A 13,831-nucleotide genomic window follows, 5' to 3' on the forward strand; every position below is an offset into this window, starting at 1 on the left:
GAAATTATCATTATTGTTTTGATGGGTTGAGAACATTATTTATGTGAAGAAAAATCATTTTGATGGGTTAACAAATTAGAATTCATTGATTGAGATTGTTATCAGAGGATTGAGGGATTGGTTTGTTACAGAGAGGGATGAGCTTTTCCAATTTACGCACTTCATATTTTTTTTCATGGTTTTCAGTTCTCAATTTTCATCGGGAATATGACAATGACAAAATATTTTTCTTATACAACTGATCACTCACTCAATCACTTGTGATGAATTTATAATTCTTATTTTGGTGGAGTGAGAATATTATTTATATGAAGAACAATCATTTTTAAGGATTAAAAAATTGAAATTGATGGATTCAGATTCTTATCAGATGATTGAGCGATTGGTTTGATAATAGTATATTTCGTTATAAGTGCGGAAAAGAGTTTTTTGACTCGCCTTCGGCTCGTGTTATAATACCACGAGCCAAAAAACACTTTTGCCACGAGTATCGAACGATATTTTCCATCACAATGTGTGGAAAAGGGACGCTTTAGGCACGCAGCGTGATGAAAAGAAAGGAATGGGATTTTCCAATTTACGAACTTCATTTTTTTTGCATGGTTTTCAGTTCTCAATTTTAATCGGGAATGTGACAATGAAAAATATTTCTCTTATACAATTGATAGTCACCTGTAGTGAATTTATCATTCTCTTTTTGATGGAGTGAGAACATTATTTATATGAAGAAAAATCATTTTGATGGATTAAAAAATTGGAATTCCTTGAGTCAGATTGTTATCAGATGATAGAGCGATTGTTTCGACAATTAGAGGAATAAGCTTTTCCAATTTATGCAATTCATATTTTTTTCATGCATATTTTTCAGTTATTCATTTCAATCAGGAATATGAAAATAAAAAATCCTGCCCTCTTATACAACTAATAATGACTGGTGCATTCATCATTTTTATTTGGTGAAATGAGAATACCATTTATATGAAGAAAAGCCATTTTTAAGGATTAAAAAATTGAAATTGATGGATTCAGATTGTTATGAGATGATTGAGCGATTGATTTGATAAAGAAAGGAATGACCTTTTCCAATTTACGCACTTCATCTTTTTTTTGCATGTTTTTGCAGTTATGAGTTTTGATTGTGAATATGAGAATGATAAATATTTCTGTTATACAATTAATAATTAATTGTGATGCATTTATCATTCTCATTTTTATGCAGTGGGAACATTTTTTATATGAAGAAAAGTAATTTTGAACGATTAAAAAATTGGAATTGATTGATTCAGATTGTTATCAGATCCCTGAGAGATTGTTTTGATGAAGAAAGAAATGAGTTTTCCCAGTCAATTCTACAAATAATAATATTATTTCGAGCTCGAGTATCTTATCGACGAAGTTTCTCTGGTAAACTGCATCCGGAATCGATCGAGTCAGTCATGTGGAGAGTGGTAACCACGAAAAAACAGCTGGGGCCCCCTTTTCTCCCATCGAGGAACCAACACTGTCTTGAGACCTTTCCTTTTACCTCCTTCTTCACACCAAGCGAGTTGCTACAGGAACCCTGACAGACCGAGACCCACTGACACAAATTCCATTCGCTTCCTTTTTTACGTTTCGAATATCATAAAACGAGGAGACGCCGAGTGAGCGACGCACAGACGAGAATGGCGCTCCAATGCAACCACAGCATTGGAAATTTCAACTGTGGTTTCAGCATTGTCGCATTTAATGGCACCTTGGTAATGAATGAATTACGGGGAATTGATCTACGCATTTTCATTCATGCTGAATTCATTCATAATTCTTGAAATGCTCTTGAACTGCACACGGCAAAAGTGGGTAATGCACACTGAGAGAAAAAACAGATTTGTAAAATCAAGTCCATTCTTGTCATAATCTGTTCATCCATTGAATGCTGAAAAGGCTTAAGGTGGGAACAAGGTGAATCTTGAAAGTCTGTCTGATATGTTACACGGAAAAAAAATATACTTGAATTGAATAGATTTTATACCAGAATCAGGTATATGTAGAAACCTAATTAAAGAATAAAATATACTTGATTCAAGTATGATATTATTTTTGTTTCGAGTATATTTTATACTAAGGGGATGGGTGTTTCAATTCGAGGATGATTATTTCGTATCAGCCCGGGTTGTACCAAGCGCTCTCAAGTGTAATATAAGGGTCAAAAAGTGGAGGTTAAAGGATGAGGGTCGGAATATTAGAGTCAAAAGCTGGGGGCCTGAATGTTAGGGTTAAAAAAAGAGGGTCAGAATATTGGGATGAAAAAATTAGGGGGAGAATATAAAAGTAAAAAAAGTGGCTGTCAGGCAATGAGGGTCATATAAGGGCGAAAAACGGTGATCAAGCATAATATGGGACTTATATTTAGACCCTCATTGCCTGCCACCCACTTTTTTTACTTTTATATCCTGACCCTAATGTTTTGACTCTAATATTCTGACCCTCATTTTTTAATCTCCACTTTTTGACCCTTATATTGTGACTCTTAGTGCCTGCCCCTTATATTACACTTAAGAGGGCTTGCTACAACCTGACCTGATACAAAAGAATCATCTTAGAATTGAAATACGCTTCCCCCAATTGAGTATATTCATTTCCGTGGAATGGTGTATTTTCGGACTGTTGATATGGGATTTTTTACTCGTGTGGAGTTGGCGCTTGGACTAAAGGCGAGGACTAGCCAACCGCAGGAGTATAAATACCCCACGCGGACAGTTCCGATGTAATTCAGTAGCGAAGTGGTAAAACGGTTTAAGTTAATTTTGATCATTGACCTGGTTTCAATGAATATCTCGGAATCTAAGGGAGATAGCAAAAGTTTTGTTATAATCTTTTTTGTAGGGCCGATTGAGAGCTACAACAAATGTAATTACGAAAATTTCGCTATCTCCCTTCGATTCGGAAATATTCTTCAAAAACTCAACTGGGAGATAAGTCGATTTAAACCGGTTTACCACTTCGCTACTGAATTTTTCTGTAGTGATGTTCACTTTTCGGATTTGGGAAGTATGAAATACGAATTCCCATGTGAGGAAAAGTGAAGGGCAGTACAAGAAAAATTTTTTGTCCGAGCAACGAAAATTTTTTTTGTCATGGCGCTACTGTGTGGCTGGAATGGCAAAAAATGTTTGCTATTGCAAATTTGAGATTATTTGGGAGAATCTGATCTTGTCGTGTTGGAAAAAATTACAAATCTTTGCATTATATTTTTTACTATCACTAATTTTTCATTCTTGCATCACAATGGGCTGCGAAGGGAAGATTGCATGTTTCACCTAAGTAATTTTCAATACTCGGTGAACTTGAAAATTTAGTGAATGGTATATGGTTGAAATTAACATAAGATACAATGATATTTGTCATTCTTCGTCTGGATTTCATGCCATTAAAAAATGTCATGAATGTGAATTTATCATTCGAGCCCAGCCTTCGAAACGAATTATAAACTCACATTCGTCAGGAAATACTTTATGGACCGTGTGAAATGAACTATTCCATGTTATGGACCCAAATACCGCGATCTAGTTGAGCGAAGCGAGGGAGATCATAAATAAACTTTATGTGAATATCATAAATGGATTTATTCGAATAGTTATAAAGCTTTTATTCAAACTTGACGTCGATTTTAATTTGCTTTTTTATTCATACTAACCAGCTAGCTTTCCAAATCCAAGCAGATGCTTCCTTCATCCAAAAACTAGGTGCATTAGGAATTGAGTACTGATCAGAGATCAACCGTTAGATGTAAATATCACCAATCGGAAATTTGGCTGGAATTAAAACCATCTTTGGAGATTTGATGAGATTAAATGTAAGTTGTGCAATTGAAAGTGCAGGTGAATCCCTAGGAATTTATTGAAACGTTGTATCATTTCTTGTAATATGCTGTTAAAATTTTTTGAAGCTCAGTTATTCATGTTGAGTGCTCATTGATATTTGACTGACAGCATAAATGTTAAAACTCACTATGAAACATTGACATTAAATTCAATGAAATTTTCAACAGATTGAGAATTCAGAAAAGTAGTTACATTCGACAAATTTTTATATTATATCATATTTTATTTCCATAATTTTTTGGAATTTTTCATGTTGTGTGGATCCAAAAGTCAGAATTTCATGGAATATTAAAGACATTAATTAATTCGTCAAGAATAATACCTATTAAAATTTCATTGCATTTACTCTTTCTTAAAAACTCCAAGTTTATCATTTGAAATGTGATTTCTAACGGCGTGATGTACCGGCAATAGTTCCAGCAAAAATCCACAAAAATATTGCAATTTTATTGCAGCTCTTCTGAAAGATTCATAAAAATAAATACGTGGCAAAATTAATAAATTTTAAAAGTAATGTTTAAAGAAAAATTTACTGCATTATAATGACTTGTAAATTAGTGGGGTAAAACAACTATGTATCGTATGTCTTTCTCTCATTACAAAACCTTCAATCTCAAGTTCTCAGACAGGTAAAATAGTACTTGACACTAAAATGAGAATTCAGTAGCGAAGTGTTAAACCGGTTTCAGTTGACTTATCTCCCACTTGAGTTTTTGAGGAATATTTCCGAATCGAAGGGAGATAGCGAAATTTTCGTAATTACATTTGTTGTAGCTCTCAATCGGCTCTACAAAAAACATTATAACAAAACTTTTGCCATCTCCCTTAGATTCCGAGATATTCATTGAAAACATGTCACTGGTCAAATTTAACTTAAACCGTTTCACCACTTCGCTACTGAATTATTTTCTCTCTGTGAATGTGACTATAGTCACCTCTTAGCTAAAAATTGCAGAATTCGCAAGAAAGCGAATGAACAAGTGGAGGGACATTCCGTACGTCTTTAACTGCGATGGAATTCCGTTACATTCCACATCTATTACGTTCCACTCACCTGCGAAAATTGGTATTTCGGACCCGCGCGGCTTCAAATCCATCAGTCCTTGATGGACATCTGGACTAGAGTGGAGGGCATTCAAAGGGCCGCACTCTCATTCTTGTCGTGTTCTCCTACACAATTGGCTGTGAAATATTCCACACGTGACTTCTTCTAGTGGTAATGTGACAATGTCACACTCGTGTTTGCTTTTCGGGAATACTGATGGCTTTTTCTTGTTGTACAGATTTTTTAAGGAAAAGGGAGGGACGTGAGGTGAATCGGTAGTACAGCCCCTTTGAGCTTTCGCGTTCATTACCACAAAATTTTTAGCGGAAAAATTTTAACAATGTAGCACCAAATTTCATTGGCGGAAATCACTGATAATTATGATTATTCTATTCAGTGTCCAGTATCACCAATAATGTGTGATAGATTTCTAAAAATGAGTGATATGTTCCTGAAAAACAAAATTTTTTCCTCTATGTTCAAAATGGACAATCAGAATATGACTCAAAAAAGTTTGAACAATTAAATAATCGCGAAATATCCGGACATTGACTACAAACCTTGAAACCAATTATACACAAAAAAGTCTCAGAATGTCAAAATTTCAAAAACTTTAATAATTTACACATTGAAACCTCGAGATATTGAACCGATCGGTCGTTCATCAACTAAATTATCATGATTATCTCCCTGTTTCCTGAATTAATTTTACTTTTACCAGTCGATTTCATTCAAATGACTGATAATCGCGCCCTTTCTCAAGCCACTGAGAAAACGAAACGAAAAGCGAGATGATGATAGGGGCGGCCTTTGGCGCACGGAGAAAGAGGGAAGACGCGGGAGAGTCACCGGGGCAGAAGGAGGCGGGGAGACAGTGGCATGGGTCAGAGTAGAAAGTGGTGGAGTAAGTGGAACAACGAAGGTCGGATCCGGGATCTCCTCGGAGCCGATCAAATACAATTTACCACTTGGTTAATTTCATTCATGCGAAGATATCTGTCTTTCGCGCATCCGGTTACCTACTGAGTTGCAGGGGGACTGATTATTCCAGTCAATTTTTCCGGTTCTAGCGATGCACCGGGGAGGAAAGTGGATAGCAACATTATGGGTTAGCCAGGAAGTGGGGAAAGTGGTCGATGATTGTCAAGAGGTACACCGTTCGGCAATTAGCACAATTGTTTGTTCTTCATTTCCACAATAATCGGGGTTTTTATTTCTGTTCGAGTCAAATATTTTTTACTGTTGAAAATTTTTCATTGAAGTTTATGGTATACTGTAAAAACTTATCGTCTGAATTTTTCGCGCAAAATTCTGGATATTTTTATAGTGTTCAAGTTCCACTGAAATTTCAGGAAATCTTGACATTGAAAAATCAAATATTGCATTGATTTTCTGTTCAAATGATCTGGAAATTAATAAAATATGTGATTGTTCAGTTCAATTATTCTCTGAAAGTTCAGAAAAATAAGGAAAATTCAGGGAAAAATTGAAAATTCATGTCATTTTGTTTCTGAATATTCATTTTCCACTGAAAATCCAAAAAAGTTGTGATATTTCCATCTCACTCCCACTGAAAACTCGTGAATTCCCGTGAATTCTACTTAAAACTTGAAATTTTTCCCTAAATCCGATTCAATGTCATTCTCATGAGATTTACTATAATATCTTCCATGAAATTTCAAAAAATTTCTAACACTATACGATTCTTGGAAATTTTTATCATATTGTAATTTCATTGAAATTTCAAGTAATTTCGTGGGGAAATAAATGGAAACTGTGAATTTGAAGGGGGAAAATTCCGGTAAATATATTCTTAAATTTTCAATTAATTGAAAATTTTGTCTATTTTAGTTTTGAATATTTATATTTTGATTAAAATTTCAAGTGAGTTGGAGAATTCTCGTATTCCTGCTGCTCAAAAATTTGATATTTCATTGAATTTTCGGAGAAACATGAATATTCATTATTTTTTCCCCTTAAATCAATTTTAATGGCTCTTTTCTGACACTGAATTGCAAACAAACGAACTCGTCAAGTTTGCAACGAACCTATCGGGAAATCCCTGATAATTTTGACGCTCTTGTGGTATTACATACGAGAATTTGTCTATTCAAATTTCGGCCGAGAGAATTGCACTATGAGACAAAATCCATCTTTCAGTTCCAACGGGGGCTCACTCGCCCCGACAATCATTCGTTTTCCATATATATATATAATATATATCAACATGAAGAAATACATGTGAAATTATCAAAAATTATCAGTTAAATATCGTGCTGACGATATAAAATAACAGTCGAATAGTGCAATTCTATTGACTAAAATTTGGATCTGAAAAATTCTCACTGATATTGCAATGACATCTAGAGTTTTTGAATGCATTGCAAAATTTCATCATCACATCCGACTGACTTTTCAGTGCATTAAAAATTCAGTGAAATTGTTGCTTGAGTTTTCAAATTATTTGATAATTTTCATTATCATGTCACCTGAAAATTGCAATTCCATTGAATACTCCAGAATTCAACGGATTTTTCAATAACAAAATACATGAAAATTTCGTGTGAATGAGTGATTGTTAAAAATTTCAAGACGGTTGACTTGAAATTTCAGGGATAATTTTCTAACAATGTATTTAGTTTTTCCAAAAACACCGTTGTTCGCTCAGAAAATTGAACTATCCACGAAATTTCATTGTTTTTAAACAGTGTCTTCCCAATTTCGATGGTTATTTCCCCCTGCTAATTGTCGATTCCGTGAATGACCTCCCAGTGGAAAGTGAATGACGATTAAACGACTAACCATCAAAAACAATCTTAATTTCAACCAGAGGGATAGTAGAAGGGGCATTACCCACAGTACCCGACACACTCGTGCCCAGAATAGTTATCCCATTTCATGACTTTCACTCTTCATGACGCACGTTATCGTTTTTTTTCCACTCAATGTCCGCGACACTGACAATGACCCTGCCAACACCCGAAAAAGGAACACAAGCGTCGCCATATCTTTCTCATCGTCCGACGCACTTCCCTCGATTTAATTAGTTGACCAGCGAGAGAGTGAGGCAAAAGGGGTCAAAACAAATCTCTCCCCTCCCTCATGAATTTTGTTCTCATTCTTCTCCCGAGTACCCCGGAGGGTCCCCAAAAGTGAGACATATTTGGAGGACACATAAACCCGAGATAATCATCAATTCTGAGAAATGAATATTAGAATATATAAAACCCACGGGATTAACTGTACCTCAAATTCTGTGTCACGAGGGAAATAGACATTTTTTCTATTTCGGTTTCGATACGCCACACATTCACGAAAAAAAAATGTCTCGCCGTCGCTGTCCGTTAGATTTGGCAATTAAATTCCAAAAATAATCTAAAAACCGAAGGATAATGAAATGTAAAAAAACATTTAGAAAAATAAAAAGAGGCGGTGAGAGAGGAGGTGCGGCTATTTGTCATGTTCCCCGTGCTGGGTCGTGGCCAGGGTCGACATAGAGGAGGGAATCCCACCTCACGGTCTCGCCCCATTGGTGAATAAACTTTCGGGCTCGTGCTCATGCGTTCGCACCGCGGGACAATGTATACGGCCACACGACAAATAACTCATACCCACACACACGCACCGTACGCAAATAGAAAGAGAGGAAAAAAAAACACACATGGGGATTCTCGGACCTCGGGTGGGGACCCAAGTGGCCGGGCAAAAGTGGTGGGAGAAACGCCAAATATAAAGGTATATAAGGTAAAGAGCTTGTCGGATGGACCACACGAAATTTTCACCACGTGTGAGCAAGTGTTACGAGACCTAGCGCGAGAACAATCCCGAGAGAACACGAATTTCCATTTTTTTCGCGTGTTTTCCTGCGAAAAAGATTAAGTTAACAGAGGACAAAAGTTTCGGAGGAAAGGCAAAAGGTGAAAATGAAGTCGTTTTTGACAATCGTGTGCCTGTCGATGGCAGTGGTCGCTATCAGCGCTCAGGATATCGCCGAGTGCCTGAGACAGGACAGTATCTCCTGCATTCAGAAGAGTCTCTACAGGAAGGCCAAAGAGTTCTTCGGCAAGGACAACCTCGAAATCGTGAACGGTGTTTCCCTGGTCAAGAGTGCTGACAGAAGCTCCAGAACTGGCAATGAAGTGTTTTACGATCAGGAGATTGAGGCCGCTTCCGATGTCACTGAGAGACAGAGCGCACTCGAGAGCTTTGTTGGAGAGGAGGCCAGCGACTTCCTCACTGGACGCAGTCTGAGGGTAAGTTCACTGAAAATGCGTTATTCTTATGTGTTAATGGAAAATGTACTGAATTGAAGGCTAATGTCTGATGTCTATCGCACTTGTAGATCAACTTTGCGCCGGCCATTCAGAAAATTGGTGAATCTGCACGCGCTATGGTTGAATCCGTTCCAGAGGAAGTGCAGCAGGCTGCTGACGAAGTTGTTGAAGGTAAGGATCATTCATACGCACTCAATCATAATTTGAAAGTAATGAAACTTGAGGATAAGTTTTTGATGAATATCTTTGGTGCTAAGGTAAATATTAGCTTTCTGGGAACCTTTTCATAGCTTTTGAATTCCGAGATATTCAGCAGAAGAGAATATGTGATGAGAAAAATGTCTATTTTGTTTTGGTACTTCTTCGCTGCATCTTCCTCAAGCAGCACCTCTTCAGCAAAATTTAATCCTCTTTTCAAAAAAAAATGTAACGTTGTTTGTCATTATTTCCACCCTAAACTTGAATATCTTGTACATAGTAAGAACATATTTAAAAAATATGTACGTATATATTTTTTTAGATATTTTTTTATATAAAAAAGTAATATAGAAGTATGAGAGAATCTTATATATTTATTTTTTGAAAAAAATATCTTCATCTTATTCGTCTTCACTTTCGAAAACTATCATGACCTTAACAATGAAAATAATGATGAAGAAAATCAAACAAGATCGAGGGAATAATTCAATCCTAAATCGTTCAGAAAACAAAACCTTTTGTCTTGTTTTATGATACAATTCTTTGAATCCTTCACATTCTATTAGAACTTTCATTATTTCCAAAAATTTATTTCTCCTTAAAACAATATGAACAATGAATGAATATTAGCCATATGTGATGATAAATTAGCTTAACTCGAGAATTTTGCATGTCATGTGGTGCCTAGCGTGCCTTCTTTCCTTAGTAATCTCTTAATTTTCCTAATGAAATAGAATTCCGGATGAGTCCATAAATTTGATTCTAAAGAAAATGAAATCAAAGGTTGATGCTATCATCTACAACAACATCTCTTGAGCGAAAAATTAATAATCTCTTAATTTTCCGTGTCAAATCCCGAAAACTTTTATCATATTTAATTTGAAAAATGAAATACTTGATTTTTCAGTGCAATTATTCCGTGAAAATTCGGAAAAGTCAGGAAAATTCATGTCATTTTGTCTCCAAATATTCATGTTCCATTGAAAATTCAATAAAATTGTAAAATTTCTGTCTCACTGCCACTAAAAACTCTTAAATTTCCTTGAACTCGACCTAAAACTTGAAATTTCATAACCATTCTTCCCCTAAATCGGGTTCAATGTCACTCTCACGAGAATTACTACCCCATCTTCATGAAATTTTGAAAAGTTTCTACCACTGTAGAATTCGGGATGAGTCCACAAGTTTTATTCTAAAGAAGATGCAATCACAAGTTGATTCCACCTTCCTCAAGCAACACCTCTTCATCAAAGCATTAATAATCTCTATCAATTTTCCTCAGGACGTGGAAAGAAGAAGCTGCTGAAGTCAATCCTCCCATTGTTGATCGCTGCAAAATTGAAGATCGGTGCCCTGGCTACCCTAGCCTACTTCGGAATAGCCCTCCTCGCGAAGAAGGCCCTCATCGCCTCAGTCATCTCCATCCTCATCTCGGCCTTCGTCGGACTCAGGTCCCTCTGGTCCAAGGGTGGGCACGACGTCACTGGGTACAACGCCGGTGGATGGAGCAGTGGTAACACCGGTGGTTGGTCCGCCCCAGCTTCCTCAGGCGGTTGGTCCAGCGGTGGTGGCGGCGGCGGCTGGGAGGACGGACACGGTGGTTACGCATCCGCTCAGAGTCAGGCATACTCCGGATACCACCACTGAGAGCACAGCGCGAAGACCATCAACAACTGCCAAATAATTACACCTACGATAATATTTAACGCTTCATCTGCACTCGTCGAATCCAAGATGAAGCGAAATGTTCGTCTGGGCATGTAGCGAAATTCTCCGCAATTCAAGGGGATATATTTATTTGTTTATTTATCGTTGTTTGTAAGAATGGCCTTGACCAATTATCAACGGCTCAATGTATATATAACACTATATATATGACACTTTTTGTATTTTTCTATATGAACACAAATGTATATTGATAAGCCGCCTCTTCTCCTCTCTGTCACGCACTTTGCGCATTTCACTCTGCCACCCTCTGTTAAATAGCAATTACTGTCTTATCTTCATCATTTTGTAACAACTGCTGACTTATGTGTAACTGTGAGGGACCAGTCGATTTATGTCCCTCCATCGCTCCTCGATGAAACTGAAGAATCGAAATACAAATTTTTTTTAATGAAATTACTGTTTGTGATCTTCTTCTTCTCGTTATTTTCGGCCTCGTGGGAAATTTAATTGGGTGAAATCGGAAGGAGGGGGCAGGGGGGGGGGAGTTATTCAGAGTCAATGCACGAGTGCCTGAAGCCGAAAAAACGACAAGACAATATAACAAAAACCCAATTGTCCCAGTTTCAACTTCCCCAGGGATTGCATTCCCAGCAAATTGACTTGACTTTCTCGCATTTCTTGGAACTTTGCGTGGAGTTTATTTTTTCGTGAGTGGGTATATTTATTCATACAGAATTTCGATCGAGCCCGTTATACCGTGACATCGCGTGTATCGTCGAGAAAACTTGACTTCCAAACTGGCACTTGAGAGGGGCGGTGGGAGGGGGGGGGGACAATTTCGTTTTACTCGAAGTGACATGAGATGATGTGTCAACACACATGACCGTAGGTAGTGATACTGGGAATGCGGGCCAGTAGGACGAATTTGTAGAAGTTTCTAGTAATTATGGGCAGTATTTTTTGGTGGGAAATACCGTTTTAATTAAATCCGGGGATTCAGGGGGATGAATAAATTTGAATATTTTAGGAATGGGATTAAGTTGATTTATAGGAAATTAATTTTGGTGGGAATGAGTTCAAGGAATTGGGGGAGTCGGCCAGTGATGAAACTAATTAATGGTGTTATTACGAAGAATAGTTTTTTTCAAGTGATATGTAATTTTTGTTTCATAATCTTTCTTTCGTTGATTTTTTTCTCCAAAAATCGGAAAATTCCACAGACGTATTGTAATTTTCGTTACAGTTATTATATTTCTTTGCTAACCTATTGAAGTATTGGATATTGCTCAACTTATTGAAAATTGGAGAATATATTTATTTACATTATTCTAATTTTCACTCATTTTCACTGAATAATTGAGTCGAAATTTAGTTCCGATAGATTTTACAATTAAATTGTGATTTTTCGAAGATATGATTTCTTGCAATTGTACTGAGAAAAAAAATTGGTTCTGAAACATTATGTATTCCCCTGAAGAGATCTTTTGTCGTGTTAAATCATTCAACTTCTGGACAAAAAAGTCACTTTCCGCCAAAACATAATTTTCGTAGTAGTAATTGTTCTTGTGCGACATTTATATGTCTTTCGGGTGAATAGATTCGTTCTGCCGAGAATTATATGAATTTGTCGAATAAACATTCATAATTTCCACTTAATAAATGATAATTTGAACAGGAACCTACAATTTTCTTGCCGAAAACTGTGCTATTTGCAAAACTAAATAATTTCGAGTGGACAATTTTTTTTGGGAAAAAAATATTCTTTCTTCATCAATGTATCCTTTCTATGGTATAAGTCTGTGGAGTTCTCTCAGATCAAATGATTGTCATATAATAGATTATATTTTTGCCTGTCAACAGTCCCAATTCTTCTAGGGATATTTCTAATGGTCACGATAAAAAATTAATTTTTGTGAAAGACATTAAATTTACTTCTATCAAGTTGGGTAATTTCCTTCAAGTAAAGTTCCACTTCCACTTCATCAAATATTCTCACATGGAATATCTAGTTTTTCGGCAGAGCCAATTTTTTTCTCTGAGTGTTCAGAAGAAGTTCCATTTATTAAAAGTTTTCGAGATTTCGTTTGAAATTTCAGATGGAAATTTTTAAGTGCAGAGTCATTGCAAACATGTCCCGAAGGCCAAGATAGGCTATACGCTTACGATGTTATAGGTAATTTTCGGAAATAATCGATTCCCATCTCGTCAAACACCATCCACACTGAGAAAAAAAATTCTAATATCTAAAACATAGTTTCTTGAGACAATTAATTTTTCTTCAATTCTTTAATTCTCTCAGGCATCTCAACTCACGTGACCCGAGAAAGGTCTCATGTTTTAAAATATTTTTGTACTTAAGTATGATTTTGTCGCAAATGAACTCACTCAAATCGCGTAGAAGAATCGTCAATCTTCAAGTATTTATTGTTTTCATATTTTTTTTGTTATGCAGTTGGAATATTTCGATATGTAATATATTCATGATATAATGCGCAACGATAGTGATAAAGGAGAATGCATTCGAGTTCCGTGAACCGCAAACATTCTGAGATTTAAACCATTGAAAATAATTTACTTCTCTCAAGTAACTACGGTCTACATATTAGAAAAAAATTTTCTCAGTGCAATTCGCTATTCAATGAAAATTTGAAAAAAAACATTCGTGATGAGATGACAAAAACTTCATCCATTCAATCTGTACAAGAAAAAGATCTTATTCTGATGGCTTTTTAATCTCGCGTGCCCCGAGCAATTTCAAGACCATTGTCACGAACTTGAATTCA

The 13,831-nt window shown here is 36.2% G+C and overlaps 1 protein-coding gene across 1 annotated transcript; it reads left to right on the plus strand.

The window, feature by feature from the left end:
• Positions 1-8,831: 8,831 nt before the first annotated feature.
• Positions 8,832-11,027, plus strand: LOC107039395. Its single transcript, XM_015258977.1, has 3 exons — positions 8,832-9,161; positions 9,251-9,353; positions 10,663-11,027. Exons 1-3 carry the CDS (start codon positions 8,832-8,834, stop codon positions 11,025-11,027), a joined length of 798 nt encoding a protein of 265 aa, XP_015114463.1.
• The last annotated feature ends 2,804 nt before the right edge of the window (positions 11,028-13,831 follow it).

Source organism: Diachasma alloeum, unplaced genomic scaffold (genome assembly GCF_001412515.2).
Source record: "Diachasma alloeum isolate Michigan unplaced genomic scaffold, Dall2.0 Dall_scaffold_00299, whole genome shotgun sequence".
Taxonomy (NCBI): Eukaryota; Metazoa; Arthropoda; class Insecta; order Hymenoptera; family Braconidae; genus Diachasma; species Diachasma alloeum.